Source organism: Dunckerocampus dactyliophorus, chromosome 10, assembly GCF_027744805.1.
Source record: "Dunckerocampus dactyliophorus isolate RoL2022-P2 chromosome 10, RoL_Ddac_1.1, whole genome shotgun sequence".
Classification (NCBI taxonomy): domain Eukaryota; kingdom Metazoa; phylum Chordata; class Actinopteri; order Syngnathiformes; family Syngnathidae; genus Dunckerocampus; species Dunckerocampus dactyliophorus.
In genome coordinates, this window is record NC_072828.1 from 7,884,742 (window position 1) to 7,901,930 (window position 17,189).

The window sequence follows — 17,189 nt, forward strand, 5'->3', positions numbered from 1 at the left end:
TTGTGATGTTTTCCCATGCTAATGCCAATACATGTCTAAAAATGTCATTTCTAATGAAAAATAATTTCATGGCAAAATGTATATCTGTATTTAATATATCAATTTGGTCTGTATTTTTCAAACAGAACTTTTTTTTTTGTTCACAAATAATGCTAACACACTTGCTCTGAAAAAGAAGTTCATTTTAAATTTAACCAATTTAAAATGAAAGTTTTAAAAAATGCCTCATTGCCAGCATATTTTCTCCCGCTTTGAGCTTTTATTTTGACATATTTGCGCCATCGCAGGCCTCGGCTTGAATTTAAATGCCGGAGTGTGTAGAGAAGAAGAAGCACAGCAGACTCGGTAGTGCTGCTGAGATATTTTTGGTGGATGGCTGGGAGGCGGTGGTGGGTGATGAGAGAGGCGGGGTTAAAATTGTGTTTAGTGAGTGATGTCGGGAGATGTGATAATGAGAGGCCAAGGAGAGCAAGTGTTACCTCATTATTGTAATGAAAAAGATATCCCGGCGTTACATCAGTTGAGAAAAGTGGCAATTAAAGGAGCCTCGCAAGGTTCCTCCAGGCAAGGAGGAGGCAGAGAGCGACCCTCCAAAGCCCATCTGTTGTCAATAACATGCAGCGGGCTCGGAGAAAGGCCTTAATCCTCTTTATTCACGTCTGCTGCCCCGAACGCTCCTGCCTGCGTGGACCAAATTACACGCAATCCTTAATAATGTCGTCATGTTTCTTATATATCTTGTGTGAAAAAGAGCAACATCTTGTATTTTTCTGTATTCTAAACGCTACCTCCTGTGTTTTCCGGTTCCAAAAATAATAATAAATAGAGGTCTAGACCCATCAATGAGCCACTTAATGACGTCACAGATTATCCTTAAATAAACGTGTCGGCACTTTTAAATCCCAGCACATTTCAGTCGGAGGCTGCAAAATGTAATATGTTTTTTTTCAGCAGTAATACTAATTTTATTTCAAATATCCGGGCTGCATTGAGTGTTTCCGTGTGAAAAGCAAAACATGCCAGTCAGCTTCACGCTGTCACTTTGACTCACACTCAACTGTGACCCACTTTAAACTGACTGCCACTTTATTTTATTTTTTTTTGCACTAAAACCAGCACAGCTAACTTCATAAAAATAATCCACCACTTGGATTTATTTTTAATGCATTTTGAGGCGCCTAATTGATGCAGCAGGTATATGTCTACGCGCGGCATTAATTCTGTTTGGCTTGCAGGCTGTTAATGAAGCGCAGACACCACCACCCCTTTAAAAAAAAAAATCCATCCACCCGCGGAGTGCAATAAATAAATAATGGCGCATATGAAGTCATGCATATGAACAACATGCGTGTGCGCACACAGTGCTGTAATGGCGCAGGCATATCATCAAAGTGTGACATTTAATGAGAATATTTGCACTTGAATTCATCTTCGGTGTCTGCGAATGATGCTGGTAAATAAGTACGCAGACGAGTAGGTTATAATAATAATAATAATAATAATAGAATAACTTGATGCGAGAAGAAAACGTCGCACCTTCCAAAAATGTAAATTTGTCACCTTTGAGAAGAGGATTCATCTGCAGTCTGGAGATAGTTTTTGTTCTTGCAAAGAAATGAGGTCTTATTGTGTGCTGGCTTGGTGAGCAGCTGCAGGGCCGAGGCCACATTCCCAGTCCCAGATTTCATTGAGGAGCATCCATCAGCATCCATATGCATGTTGCCACCTCACTGCATCTTTGTTAGCATCACTGCACTTTACACTTCTCATCCAGAAATACACACGTAGATCTTCATGCCATTCTGCATTTTGGTTAAAAAGCATTTTTAAAAAAAGATGAGGCTAATTATATACTTTTTAATTTAGCTTTCTTATATGACAGAGAAAAATAAGAAATGAGTGACTTTGCATTCGTATCATTACTTCTTTATTCGTTCGTCTCCATCTAATAATAAACTTTAAATGTTTATTCGCTAATGTTAAGTGGATTTGTACAAAAGACAAACAAACGGACAATCAGACACTAGCAGTCCACTTGTGTTCCGTCTGGACGCGGAGAGAAAAGTCTCGTTAAATAGCTCCTTTTACTTCTGGAAAGTGTCTTTATTTGTTCTTCCTCCTCTCGTAGTTAAATGTGTCTTTTTTGTGTCCCGGCAGCGGTTACTCACGTCGGCCGTCCAAGCGGCTTCTACCGCGGGTGCGGCGTGCCGGGCATGGGGTTCGACAGGGGGTTCAGTGCCGGCTGGCCCCCGGGCCCAAGGCCGTGAATGAGCACCCTCGGCACCAGCGGTCTCTGGAGGCCGGGGTGCGGCGCGGAAGGAGTCCGGTACATGCTGCTGTACATGGCCGCGGCCGCCGCTGCCGCCGTGCTGCCGTCCACGGAGCCCAGCAGGCTCGGGTGGTAGAAGTAGGGCGACGGGAACATTCGCTGCAGGGCCGAGTAGTTCCCAGCCTCGGCCAGAAGCTCCAGACCCACCGCCGTCTGTCTCTTCCACTTGGTCCTGTGAGGACACGATCATTAGGTACCACTCTCTTGTCATTTACATCCACACGAATATAATACATAACCTCGTTGCACATGTACCAAAAACACCATGTCCATGACATCAGGGTCAATAACAGGAGATTTCTCTCAGTTTCATTTTGCAGTAACAATAATAATAACAACAATAAATTCACAACATTTCAATTAGGTCATTTGCATTGTTTCCTTTTTACATTTTGCAAATGTACAAGATATCGCATGGGCCTTTTTAACAGCAAATCAACGAAAAAAGTCCTGCAGCAGCAATAAAAGGAACCAAAAATATTTTTTTACACACATATATATATTTCATCTTATCGTATTGAAATGAATTGGTACTGTAAAGTTTTTAGAAGTACTACATGAAAAGCACGTGTGAAGATTAGGTTAGAATGTAAACACTGGGCCCATTTAACTGGAGATGAACACGAAGTATTACTTCCACAGACGGCGTAAGTACATTTAAATGAAATAGCTCGTTTAGAAAAAAATCAGTAGTGCAGGCTTTCATTTTCCAACTTAGCAAATTCATCCATCCATCATGTACAGTTATATAAACAATGAATATATCTGGATAAGAACCAAACAATTATCAGCCTCATCTGTGGCAGTAGTGAGAATAAAATTGTCTCAATGAGACGGAAAAATATTTTTGTTATTAATTTTCATCTCATACGATAAATAAGAACAATTAAGATGCTATTTTTTCAAGATACTTGGTATATAATTTGTTAATAAATTACAAGTGATGAAAGGACTGAATTGTGATAGAATTGTAGAACTTAAAGAGCGACCTGACCGTAGATGAATTCAAATGTAATGCAGACAAATATAATGTATTTGTGCCTACGAACAGTATAAATAAGACTTGCACTTTCCTGTATTCAGCTCTTAACTTTAATGAAAGTTCCTCATTGGCCTGTTGATGAGGAGGACGAGGAGGGAAATGAAAGTGATGGCGATGAAGGTGTGACACCCACCGTCTGTTCTGGTACCACGTCTTGACTTGGGTGTCGGTGAGGTTGAGGGCGGCGGCCAGGTCCATGCGGTCCTGGACGCTCAGGTACTTCTGCCTCTCGAAGCTTCGCTCCAGCTGGTTGAGCTGGTGGTCGGTGAAGGCCGTGCGCGCTTTGCGGGGCTTCTTGGTGCGCACTGGGGGGCTGTCTCGGCTGCTGGAGATCTCCCGGTCGCCTTCCTCTTTGGTCCCTAAAAGAAAGATCAGCATTAGTTAAAAAAATAAAAATAAAAATAAAGAAATACTGTCCATCGTTTTTTTTTTTTATAAAGAACGTCTTCCTTTTTCTGGCTTTTGTTTGCCTTGTTCTAAAAGTAGAAATCGATATTATCAATATGTCAATCTATCTCTATTTGTAGCACAGCAGCCCCTCCCTTCATGCTCCCCCCTCCAGGAAGAACAATAATCTCTCTAATTGAGCCACCAGGGAGGCTCCGCACACGGCGGCGCGCAGCTGCTTTCCCAGCCGGCCTACGGGGCTCCTCCAGCGGGGCCCTTACCGTTGCACTTGACGTCGCCGTGGATGTCGTCCCTCCGCTCCAGCTTGCCCCGGCCCTCGTCCTGCTCCAGCTTGGGCCTAAAGCCGTCCGGAGCCGCGGCGCTCTCCGGTTTGGGCGACGATACGCTGGTACTGTAAGGCGCGCAGGCGGCAAGCGGTTTGCCGTCGCCCAGGATGTCCTTGATGAGAAAGGAGGAAGTGGCGCTCCGCGGGGCGCAGCCGGCCGCGGCCAGCTGCACCGGCAGCGGCTGCTGAGGCGACAGCGGCAGCGTGTGGTGGTGGTGGTGATGGTGGTGGTGGTGCTGAAGGCTGGTGTCCGGCGCCACATGCGCGTCGGCGGGTGGGTGCTCCATCGTGACCGAGAGCGGGGTCGAGGGGGCCGTGCCCACCGTGTCTATCTCCGAGCACGGCGACGGCGTGTCCTGTCTCCGGAAGTCCGCCGTGCGGCCGTCGGCCAGCCTAAAGTCCCCGTTCATGAGTGAGCTTGGCGCGCCGGATAGGATGGTGTCAATCCCGAAGCTGGAGCCGCTGGATGCCTCCATGTTAGCAGGAGAGCAAGGATGGAGCCTTCATAACACCACTCCTCTCCTCCACCTCGGCAGCCCCCCCAACTCAAAAAGAGGACAAAAAAGCAAATAAAGCCAAGGAGGAAGTCCAAATCCTGGAGTCCAAGTTGACATTCAGTGCATCCTCCCTTCTTCTTGCTCGGCGTCAACTTTGCGCTCCAAAAGTTGGTGCGCACGGCGAGGCGCGCATGAGGCTGACTCGTCCACATCAGACTCCTGCTTTCTTTTTGCTGCTAATCGCCCCACTAGTGGGCTACAATCACTTCCTGTGGTGACGTCACGGCCCACGGCGAGGGGGGAATTAATATTTTCTCCTTTATAATAAACACCACAACACTCCTTGTCTCTTCATCACTCCCCCCTCTTCAGCCACCTGCTCCTCCCGCCTTCTCTCAAACACCATTGGCTGGCTGCGAGGCCAGCAGCCAATCAGCGTGCAGGTTCTTGAAGCGACTCAGGCAGAGAAATGCAGCTCTTTGCTCTCAGGCCACACTGGCAAGCTTTTATTTCCTAAAGCCACACTAAAGAAAGAAAGAAAGAAGAAATGTTGTTTTTCTCTCTCTCTTTTTTTTCAAGGATCAATAATAAGTGGAGCTTTGATACTGCTGGTGTCATGGTAGGAACACTCTTTTTATGACTAACTTTAAATCCATTCTTTCAAAAACGCTAATGTCATCATTTTAATTTGTATAAAAATAGAATAAAGTTAAAAATGCTAGCAATAACGTGTGTTACTAATGCATGCGTGTGTGGACTTATGTTCTGTTCAGGTCGTCTTTGGAGGAGAGGCAGCTTCCTGCAAATAAGCTTGTCATCTTCATTAGTAAAGTCATTATGGGTCGCTAATGAGCCTGCACAGGTACAACAACAGCACTTTGCTACGTTTTCATTTCAGAACCCCAACCCCCCCAATATACTCTGAATATTCACTGGTTATTTTTAACCTCATTTTTTATTATTAGGATTATCATTTTTCATCTGTCAGCAGTTCTAATTCTTTCACATTTATTTGTTTAAGTGCATTTTCTCGGAGTTGGTGAGTTCCTGTGATCACATTGTTCTTCATTTACTTTCACGTTGTGTCCAATGCATTTTGAACGGAGTCAGTATTTTGATCTCCGGTTGAAATTATTTTGTGTATCTGCATGCAGAAACACTGTGTTGGAATTTGCCAATTGTTAAAAATATAAACAGAAATACAAACGCTCTTGTCTGTGGTTTAAATTATTTTCCGTTCCTTGAGTTCCTCCAATTCACTGCCGGGCTCTGCTATTTTTATTTCAGTCCAAATGGTCTAAATCCTCCTGAAGCATTCGTTATAATTCACAGTTTCGCGTTTCATATTGGTGAGATATTTTATTCGTTGAAATGAAATCTCATATTTCCTCCGTCTTCAGGCTTTTCTTATTCTGTCTTTTACAGATAAATGCAATTAAAATAAAACACGAAACACGAGTGTAACATGAAATCAGTAAAATAGAACAATTAAAAGGAGTGAAATAGCTGAAATGAATGAACAAAACGAAGCTTAATTGTATTAGAAAGTCAAATCGGATGAGGAGGCGAGGAATGAGGCGCCTGGAATGAGGCGATACTTGTTGGCCACAAGGGGGCGACAAAGCGAGGACTGCGTCTGTGAACGACATAGCTTTAATTGCACGGTAGCAGACAATAAATACAAAAAAAGAAGGCACATGAGAGGCGAAAAGGAAGCGGCATTCTTAAAAGAAGTACTAAAATAATATGAAAACAAATCTTAAAAGAAGTTCTAAAATAATATAAAAACTGTGAGCGTAAGAGCAGCCTGGAATGACTCAAATAGGATCATACGAAAATCCCATTCCATACATCCTTCCTGCATTAAAATGTTTCAGCATCATCACGATCCATTTTTTATCCCTTATGCTCCACGTTGTCCATGTTGTTCCCATGGCGGGAAAGGCGCGTGAGCTGTCACCTTACACCCTCGGCGACCTTCACCGCGCACAGTTGCATCATTTCGGCTGTCACTCAAACGCGCAGGGGCGGTCCTAATCATTTGCCAAATTGACGTTCCAAAAATACTCAACTGTAATTGCGCCACAACCTCCGCGACGTAGGCATCATTCAGTGAAGAGGATTTGCCTGGAACATTTTCATAAAGTCATTTCCAGCAGGAATAAAATACATACCTTCCGATATCAAATAGCTTCTCATGGAAAAAAGTCATTCAATGAAGTAAAAAAAGTAAAAAGTGCTCGTGTTAATTTGTGGGCTTATTTATACTTCATTTTTACCATTCTAACCTCTATCTGGAATGATTAAAAGTAAAGCGTCATTTCATTTACTGAATGTAATCCCTTTGAACCAAAATGTTGTCATAAAATCTCCCAGAGGAAACACACACATGCTTACTTAAACACAATAAAACATAAAGGACGTGTCATCTTTAAAAGCACATTTTAGGGCAAGAAGAAGTGAAGGTGGCGTTCACAAATGCTTGCTGGGATGAGTGTTCTTTTTTCTCTCCCCCCCACCCATGTTGGCGTTGCTGAAATGTCACACCTTCCATCTGGTCTTAGCTCTGAGGTCCCAGAGGTCACCAGGACACTCTTCAAAATAGAAATAGACAACATAGAGATGCTGGACACCGATGGAAGAACTCAACTGAGCGATCACGGTTGAAATATTTGATTTGATTTTTTTTTACTGGACAGGACGATGCTTGGGAGGAAAGGGGTGAGGAAATATGACGAAGGTAAAGTTATGTGTGATTTCTAAAACTTAAAACACACAAAAACCCACCATTCACTATGAAATTATCCCACATTCTTTGATTGAAGCTGCCGTTCAACAACACTATTGGAGATGAAAAAACGAGCAGGTGAAGCACACACTTGTCACATTATTAACCAGTTCACGTCATTTGTTTTATTTTTTTTTAACAAATTACAGTCAGTCAATGCAAGTCCAATGCAAACTGAAAAAACCATGAAATGTTTTCATGATTGGGATTGTTTATTTGAATGCTAAGCATCAAATAACAGTATCACAGTTACCTTTTGTAGCCGCACGAGAGGGTTAAAATGTTAAAAAGAACAGCACAGATGTGCAAGCACAATAATAAACACATTGCCAAATGACTGTGTCAATCAAAAGTGGACATCTTTGTAATAAATGAGTTTTACTATCGGACCTCATGTGCCTATAACTGTGGCCAAAACGTGTATTTTTTAGTTCATGTCATTGGATACATTTTTCATCTAATGACGTCAGCTTTCACGCCGTACTATTACACATTTCTATCCTTTTCGTTCCCTATTTACATGTTAGTCATGGAGCAAAATTTTTAAAAAAAAATAGATAAGCTCTGCTTCTTCCTGCTCCTTTTTGGACATGTTGACTTGCGTAAACTTGTAACTTGGTTAAGCGTGTTCCAAATAAACTCAACCTTAAACTGCTGTCAGTGATAGTAATTCTATAAGCCAACCAAACACGTAAATGTCAGCGTAATTTTCATGGCACCCCCTGTCTGTGTCTCAAATGGAATACCGTGGACGTTCGCAATTTCAGCATTCACGGCCTCGCAAATGCGCAGATATTTTGTTAACAAAAAATGTTTTATTTTATTCCCTCCAAAAATAGGCAGTTATTTCCACGGCAAACACATGTCATTAACCATAAGTCGCTAAGCATGTATAAATATGTGATTGTAAATGTACAACATGCCAGCACCACTGTTAGAACATTTCCTCAAGCGTGGAGATTTTACACTTTGTTCGGTGGTCCTTGAACGCACTATAGTTGCTGTGAGATGCAAAAGTTATGTAGAACTTCTACACCGTGACCCCGACTCCATCAGTTCATCGAATGATGAAAGATCCTATTTCTTATTTATTATTCGTCCTATTAGTATTATTAGTTGATTCCTCTCGACTGTGACTACTGATACATTTTATCATTTCATATTTCATATTTCAAATGCATTCTTGAGGCCTGCGAGGCATCTTGAAGAGAGAAGTGTCGGGTTCTGAAGCTGAATCTAATCTTGGAATTAAAATCATCACTTTTATAGCAAATGTTGATCCGATTTTTGGAGGAGAACCTCAGCCTCAAACTAGCAAGACAGTTTGGGGGCGAGGGGGGGTCAGGTCACGTGTCAAAAACAGACCCGGAACGTTACCCTCGCGAAAATTGGGGATTTACCGTACTTTTGTCAGTAAACTTGAGTCAAGTACACAGTGTACACAGTATACACAGTGTACACTGTGTACTTGGCTACTGAGTGCACAACCTTTGACAGTGTGGTGCCATCCCAAATCCATGACTGTCATTATGCTTTTACCGAAAACAACCATGGCAGCTTTTTAATGGACAATTGCAACCACGAGACGGATGGAGAATTATCAGCAACATTTGGATGGCCTCATGAAATATTTGCCAGCTTTATTTCCCCTACTTCTCAGTTGTGCAAGTATTAAAAATGAATGTATTACTTTTTCTCACTTGCGTGTACTCCTGCTTCAAATTAGTTTGGTCGTCCTTTCCTTTTTGCCACACAGCCAAGATGGTGATTTTTGTGGGTGTTAAGTGGCCGTTACTGTGCACTCACCTTTTTGTCTGTTTTGCACGCAACATTTGCGAAATGCATTTTGCCGTACTTGGTTGTGGTTGGTTATGGTACCTCGCAGTGTGACCGCACGTATTCACGGAAAAGACATTTTTGAAGTGTAAGTTTTGTATTGTATTGTAAGTATTGCCAATTGAGACGCAGTGTCTGCTTTTTCCGTTCGCGTCATGCGTGTAAAAGACGTTTCGTTGGCGGATATCACATTCCCAGGCCTCCAGTCTCTGAATGAAAGGTCACGCCACCAGGACCATGTGACATTCAGGCAGGACGGACACGATGTATGTTATTATTCCCAGCTTGGAACGGCATCCCGGCACAAGGGGGGAGGGGGGGTTGGCCATAATGAAAGGTATGACGTTGGAGTTGCAGGTGAGTTTATTAGCAAACATGAAGGAAACGATGCACAGAATATTTGCTAGAAGCACACAGAGGGTTTGATTGGAGTTTGTTGCAAATGCAGTCAGGCCCTGACAATGTCGGGAGGGGGGGCTGAGTAGGGCGGGGGTGTACAATCACATAATTACCAAAGCTGTCAATCAACGAGGGTCGCTGCTGCCGCCGTGCATGGCTGCGAGCGGCCTCTTCCTGACTGATTGATCCGTGCTGATGGCAGCGCACAAATAATTACCACTCCTCTCCTGACGTGTGATTCCGACGCACGTTCACGCTTCACCAAGGTAATCTGGGCGGGAGGGAGGGGGGATCAAGAGGGGTCCGTGCCATTTCCCATTACCTGACGTCCGAGCGGAAGGGTCGGTCGCAGTCCAGATGAAAACGGGGCAGACGCAGGAAGGACGACACGCGCAGCACACGTCACTTCCTTTTAGGAAGTCTGGTTTCCTTAAGCCTCGCCAACAACGTATGAGTCAGCCGTCACTCTTTAAGAGCAAGCAAAATTAGTTAGCAACTGCAGTCAATGAGACTCGACCATTGACCTCTGCCCCCTGGCGACCTTGACTTATATGCTGTTTTTTTATACTTAAATTCTATCCTTTTTTTCTAAGAAGTTTTTTCTTGTATTTTTATTTTTTCTTTGTAAAACTATTTTTAAACTATTTCATATGATATATATGATTTCTGTGTTATTTTTTGGCATGTACCTTTTTTTTTTTTTACTTTAATTCAAAATTAGCAGGAGTCTTGCTTTGATATTAAAATTGCAACTGGTAGGTGTGCAAAAAAAAAAATTCAATCAGATTTGACATTTTCCTACGGGTCATAAATAAATAAACAAATTCCAGTGGAAAAATCAAATTCTCCAAAGAAGCTTGGAAATAGTTTAGTACTAAACTCTAATATGACCTTATCATTGCCTATCTTGTGTTGAATAACATTCAGAGTCAACAATATTTGGATTTCGGCGCAAAACAAATGTCCGAATGTTTTGATGAGACTTTAAAATGGCAACTGGAAGGGCAGAGATGGAATTTGGTGGGGGGGATCCATATTTGAACTTTGATCCTAATCCTATCCTGATCCTATCTTGTGTTGAACATCACTTCAAATCAACAGGATTCTTTCTTTGATGTCACACAATCCTGTTCAAAATGTATTTAAAATGGCAAATGGGGGGGGGGAGAGAGGTGGCAAAAACAAACAATGACCCTCCGTCACCAAGGCTAACGCTTGTTAGCTTGGCATTCAAAATCAACAAGGTTCTTGCACTGTCATGGAAATAACCCAGCAATAATCATGTACGAATGTTACGTACGTGTTTGGAATATTGTTTAAAATCAAAAAGACATCCAGAACAATCCCAGAAAGTCAGAAAGGGGTCCATTTAAAAATCGAGGGAACAAGTAACATGTACCGATTTGTCCTTTGACCCGGCCAATCATTCAAAATCAATACCATTCTTGCTGTAACGTAACTGTTCAACTTGGGCATAAGACGTTAAATTGAGAGAGGGGTTTCTTCTTCCACACCAAACTCATCCAAGCATGCCTTAATGGACCTGGCCTTGTGCAGAGCTGTTATTGGTCGACTTGTTTTTTAAAGTACATCATTTGTGCTTTTTCCCGCCTGCGAAAGCACCAAATAGAAATAAACAAAGGCGCTGATTGAGGAGCATCTCGGTGAAGAAATAAGCAACTGTGAGAATTTATGAGAATATGATGTAAACAGGAGCAATTTCAGAACAACAGTTGCAATAAAAGTGACCGCACTGATTCGTTCCTGCTCCGACAACAATCTGGACGTCGCTTCAGTCGTCATTGTTCGCTACGACCACACAGGAAACTAAATAGCTCGTCCGTGAGAACCGCGGCTGCTCACTCTCTGAAAAACACTGAAATGCAAGTCATGCAATCAGAGAGGAGTTTATGGCGTAATTTAGCCGTTAAACGGAACCCAAGTTGTCGACTGTGAGCACATTGTAAGCAGTCTAACCGATCCTGATAGAAGATCAGTTGGAGGCTTTGGTGCTAATGCCGGAGTGCAACTCCACATCTATCGGCCTTCACGTGCCGTGACGGCGCCACTAATGACCCCCGCCAAGGCGAACCAAAGGCAGCGCTGCATTTTGCAAGAGAACAGAACAGAAGGTGAACTCCTGAGCACGCTAGCGAGCGAGGGCGGAAGCGAGCGATGATTAAATGATCAAACGGCTGGCGGAGAGAGCGTGCGTGTCACCGCCAGGCGCGTTCATCTTCGCCACAAGTGAAAGTCGGGTTTCAAGCGCCGAGTAATTATAGCCGCCATGTCAGCTTGACATTAATGCAGCCAGCAGAAAGTCCCTAATTGGCCTCGGAGGAGATAGTGAACCAGAAAATATATTAACATTTTAAAAAAGCATATTTTGCCTAATCCGCTCACTTTCCAACAATATTTGAAGACCCAAACGCCCCGGGCAGGAGAATTTAAATGAGCAATTTTGTTTTTGAAGGAAACGGCCAATGAGACAGAAAATAGACTAAAGGGGAATCATTAGTGGATGAGAGCGGCTGACAGGCTGGCTGCTGACTGGCTGGCCTGTCACGGCGCACGACAACATGAAAAGAGCCATAAACGTGCAGCCACAAGTCACAGCCTATTATCTCCACATTCTAATGCAGGGGGCGCGGGGGCGGGACTCCATGTCTCCTGTAGGGGAGAAAGTGGCCAGATGGAGAGATCTTGTAATCGCTTATCCCGCACAACAAACCACGGCGGAAAAAAGAAAAAAATGGTCGCATTGTCACGTGCGCTGATGTGACACGAGAGGAACGCAGTCAGGAAGCGTTAGCGGTGTCCCGCGCTGACGAGGCGAGCGAGGCCCGCCGGCGCCGCGCACTGCCAGGCAATAAAAAAATAAATAAAAATCTCTCGGCCCAGAGAGCTTTGCCCTTTTGGAAACAAAACCTGAGAAGAGAAAAATGGCCGGCGGACGCGAGGCGGCCTGGGCGAGAAGGGAGGGAGGCGGGGCTTATGTCTTCCTCCGGCGAGGAGAACACAGAAAGGAACATTTGAGAAGATGGAGGAAAGTGAGAACAATAACAAAGAGCATGTGATACTAGTCCCAGAACATTCCATTTTATTTGTGACTTATGCCATTCTTTCCACTTTTCCTCCGCCGCTCAGACAGCAATCAGTGCAAAAAAGGCCAGCCAATCAGACCCCATCTTCTTTTAAAGTCACAGGCACACAATCAGTGCTGGGCAGATTACTTTTACTACCGCTCCGGCTCGCCACTGTTGCATCGAATTCTCTCGTTTGGATTAGACATGTGACATTCGCAAACAAGTCTTTTGAGTCTTTTAAGTCAACAATGAGAACTACGATTCCCGGTTGCTGATTCTATCTTATGTTCTTAGACAGTCTCATATCTTAGCCGTTCAAAAGCCTTGAATTGTTTGCGAGCGTTGCATACCTGACGAGTGGCAGCTATTAGATATCAGTGTATAGTAATGTATCACATTTCACGAGGGTAATGGCGTTGTAATGTTTGAAAAAGCAATTCATTCATTCACCTGCTACTAGAAAAGTACTAGTTACTAGTAACAGCGTTAGGAGCACGTTATTATTTCCCAACGCTGTGCACAATAGAATCCACGTAGCGCTGATGTGCAATCAACAAAAGAACCCCTCTCCAGCGCTTGGTAGAGCCTCGGCCCCCCCAGCCAAGGTCTCCATGGTCATTTCCGAGAAACGTCTAACAGGAGGAAACTACGAACTAGAAACCATTTGACCCTGGAGCGCCGACCACGGAGCGGCCCGTTCTCCGCCAATGGAAGCGGGCTCAGGTCGTTCGGGTCAGCACCTTCTGTGCAGAGCCTGCAGCAGGAACGGAGCGTCCGAGCGGCGCAAACATGCAGAGACTCGGAACGGCCCGAGAGAAGCTACATGCTAACACGCCATCATTCATTTATTAGCGGCACTAATTGAGGCAAACAGAGCTCGTTACCGTGGTGTCATGGCGGCCGCCACTCCGGCAAAGCCCCACGTTTTGGTTTGCGTTTATACGGAGAATAAACGATGTGACCTCCGGCAAACAGCGCGGCCTTCAACTTTAAATCCCCGCCTGAGCAGAGAGCATCATCCCCCGTTATTCCTGCTTCCTGCATAGCAAACAGGCTCTGCTCGGAATCACATCTCGGAATGAATCTCTTGATTCCTCTCGATCCATCTCAAGGACTGTAAACAACGTTGGCCAAGGAGATTCTCCTCGGCTCAATTAAGGCGCTGCCCTGCGGCCTCCTGCCGCCATGAGAGAAGGCGTCTATAATTAGACAAGGCCAGACGTTATTGATGACCCCTCCCTTGCGTTAGCATTAGCATTTTCCTCAAGCCAAGAGGCACCGCTGTCGAGAAGGCGGGGGACGCCCGGGCGCTACCTCTTGGACCCTGGCGGCGCGCGTCCACCTGATGGGAACACGGACGCTGGGATGTTCGCCCGCTCATCAATACAAGCGGCTCTTTGTCGGTAATTTGCAATAAGTGTCGGCGCCACATCTTTAGGGACATGGAAATCATTACCGGCTGAGGCCCTGCTCGGCCGCTAATTGGATGCGTTGGGCCTTATCAACGGAGGATTTTCCGAGACCTTTGACAGGCACCGATTCGAAAATCATTGTGGACTTGTCAATTTAAGAGGCCGTTAAAAGAGCTTCTTTTAATTTTAATTGGAACTTCCGGCTTTTTTCACGGGGAGCCGCAAGAATCCAAAATGAGCTGTGGGCGTGCGCGTGGCGGTCAAACTGACAGCTCACACTTCTGAGGGGCCTACCAATGAGGGCAGCACATTTAGCCAGCCTCTTCGGGACGTCATCATCAACATCATGTACGTCGCAATGCTCGCAGCAAAGCTCCCAATTAAGCAAAAACTGCACCCGCTTAGGAAGTATGCTGGGCCAGCACGCTGGGACGCTCATCGATCGCCTCCTCTAAAGCGAGCCGACCTCACTTTTGTATCATCTTCACTCGTGCGATGACCCTGGACCGCAACATTCTCTGCATTAATGAGGCCTAAGAGGATAGAGACTCGTCTTTGCATGCATTAGGTCACATTTACACGGGAGGATCAACGTTTCCCAAACAGGAACATAAACTATAAGGATAAAAGTATCGGGATGCAAATCTCAATCGTTCATTGAATGTTGGGCTCGGGTTTTTCGTTGTCCCTGAATATTTATTCTTCATCTCAGAGAGACATTTTGGACAATTGTATGCTTCCGACTTTATGGGCATTTCGGGAAGGCCCTTGTCTGTTCTCAGTGCACAAAGCAACGTCCATAAAGGCAGGCTTGGAGAAGAGAACAGGTCCAACATTAAGTGGACTCACAAGTGTCGTCCTGGAAGAAAAACTTTGACAGAACCAGGCTGAGTGGGGCGACGCAAATGATTCGATTGTTTTTGTTGTTTTTTCTCTGACACTCAGACTAATAGACGTTAAGCACCGTTAATAGCGGACTATTTATGGGTCACGTTTTGACCCATGCAGAGACTTTTTTTCTATTCTCATCATTTCCTGTGGTTTTCAAACACAAATAACCAGTTTCCAGTACTGGATTCTTTTTCACCCTTGAGGTCCGGGAGCTTTGGTTCTCCAAAAAACCCATCCAAATATAATTAAATGTGGAAAAAAAAGAAGCTCCTTTACTTGAGGAACCAATTAAAAGATGCACTACACTGAAGTAGATTGGTATTGTCTCCTCAGACTCGATGCTAACATTGTTTCCGTCAGGTTAGCTTCGGGCTGTGATGGCGCCGCAGCCATCAAGCAAATGTGTCACAAGTCAAGCAGAAGTTGTGTGAAAAGCATCCACGTTTGGAGCAAATCACGTCTTGTTCTTCTGCTAAATGGAGCTGTCATGTGACATTAAAGCTCGACTTCGTGTTCATTCCACCATCCAGCGTGCATTAGCGGCGTTAGCGGCCTATCGCCAAGGAGGCTAATAAGCGTCTAATTAAGCAGCCGACAGGGGGAACATGGCGCTCCCTCCCTCTCTGCGCTGCTTCTTCCACACAAGCGGCGACTGTGGGAGCCGGCGTGGTGTTTGCCGGCTGTTTTTCCGCGCTGTCACAAAGCATTTGAGGCGAGCGAGCGTACGAGGGGATTCATTTGACCTCATTATACGTCAATAAAGACGGAAGCCGGTTTACTAAACATCACCATGCCAGCCCGCGCTTCACGTCACGTCATGCGGCGGCATGCTAAAAAGACGATTCTAGAACCGTCTGGTGAGCCGAGCTGGGAGGGGTGGGGGGAGGTCGAGGAGGGAGGCGAGGGAATATGGGGGATGAACCCTGACTAGCCGGGAGGGATTCTGACAAGCAGAGGAAGAAAGCGACGACGCAAAGCCCTGTTTTAAGAGCAGAGCAAGTGAAGAAAAAAAGATTTATGCTTTTAATTAATGGCAATTAAACCGCGCCCGCTGGGCTGGCCTGTGGCGATTGTTCTGAGTGAAAAAGCAGGCCGAGCGAGCCGGTGACAAGCGTTTGAATCCACTAAGTTCCACCAGGGGAGCTGACACTGCAGGCATCAAACCTACACTAAATCAATAACACAATTAAACTTTCATAAATGGCTTTTTGACAAGCGTCAGCTGGTGCCGCGCTTTGATACGGCAAACTCCTCCGAGGTGACGCAAACAAGGAGAGGCACACTTAGAGATCCAAACAATCAAAGGGCCTCGTTAGCGCGCGCTGTCACATGTGCCGCTGCCATTAATTACTACAAATTAACGTGACTCTCGCCGCCTCGCCACCATCCTAATCAAGCTTGGCGAAACGCGTGCTAGCCTGCCAGAAGTCATCACGAGGACAGACACCGCCATATTTGTGTTTATTGCCCAACCGCTAAAATAAAATGCTCGTTGCTTGTTCACAATTACAATTCAGTGCCATTTGCGTCCCCACGACGATACATACTCTAATTAGTTTAAAAAACACTCCAATTTAAACGTCGACAATCACATTTCAAATTGTAAGCCTACTAGGGATTCATTCATTGAGAATAATGTGATCACCAGGTACCAGCATGTTACTCATCCCATGAGAAGCAATGAATAACTTTAGCCTAAAATGTCCATTGTGTTACTGTCCACCCCGTTACCACTTCAGAAGGAGATGATGAAGTATTTCCAGCATTTATTGGCAGTCCACCTTTCTTTCTGCAGTGTTTCTTTATACATTAGGTTCATATACTTCCTTTCAAATGAATTATGAAAACAATATGCACATATTTGTCAGGGAATGGCACAATATCTGCAGAAGAAAAGGTGCTACAGGGTACAGGATCATGTAGACCCTGAAAAATGGGTTGAAATACTGAATAAGGAAAAAAAAACTAAAACTGTCCCTGTTGTGTATGTTGGGTGTACATTATTTGTTCAGCAAACTTAAATGTGTTTCAGGGTGAGGATGGGAGAAAGTAAACGAATGGCCCTATTTTCTTTTAATGAAATGTATGGTTATGCAAGGTAATCCACCCTGTTACATGTTGTCCCCCCTGGTACCCTTGTATGTGGTACATGAATTACCCAAAATCTAATAATATT

At 44.5% G+C, this 17,189-nt stretch overlaps 1 protein-coding gene across 1 annotated transcript; it reads right to left on the reverse strand.

Moving 5' to 3' along the window:
• Positions 1–1,810: 1,810 nt before the first annotated feature.
• barhl2 (BarH-like homeobox 2) lies at positions 1,811–5,001 on the reverse strand. The gene is made up of 3 exons (XM_054790974.1): positions 4,040–5,001; positions 3,505–3,730; positions 1,811–2,501 (listed from the first exon to the last, which is right to left on the reverse strand). Exons 1-3 carry the CDS (start codon positions 4,578–4,580, stop codon positions 2,189–2,191), a joined length of 1,080 nt encoding a protein of 359 aa, XP_054646949.1. The 5' UTR covers positions 4,581–5,001; the 3' UTR covers positions 1,811–2,188.
• Between the last annotated feature and the right edge of the window lie 12,188 nt (positions 5,002–17,189).

What these genes read in the sequence shown, in the direction of transcription:
- barhl2 (XM_054790974.1), bottom strand. Translation starts at nt 4,580, where the DNA reads ATGGAGGCATCCAGCGGCTCCAGCTTCGGGATTGACACCATCCTATCC. An exon ending in CGGCGACGTCAAGTGCAACG is followed by an intron (nt 3,731 to 4,039) that starts GTAAGGGCCCCG and finishes TCTTTCTTTTAG; the next exon opens with GGACCAAAGAGGAAGGCGAC. An exon ending in ACGTGGTACCAGAACAGACG is followed by an intron (nt 2,502 to 3,504) that starts GTGGGTGTCACA and finishes GTGTCCTCACAG; the next exon opens with GACCAAGTGGAAGAGACAGA.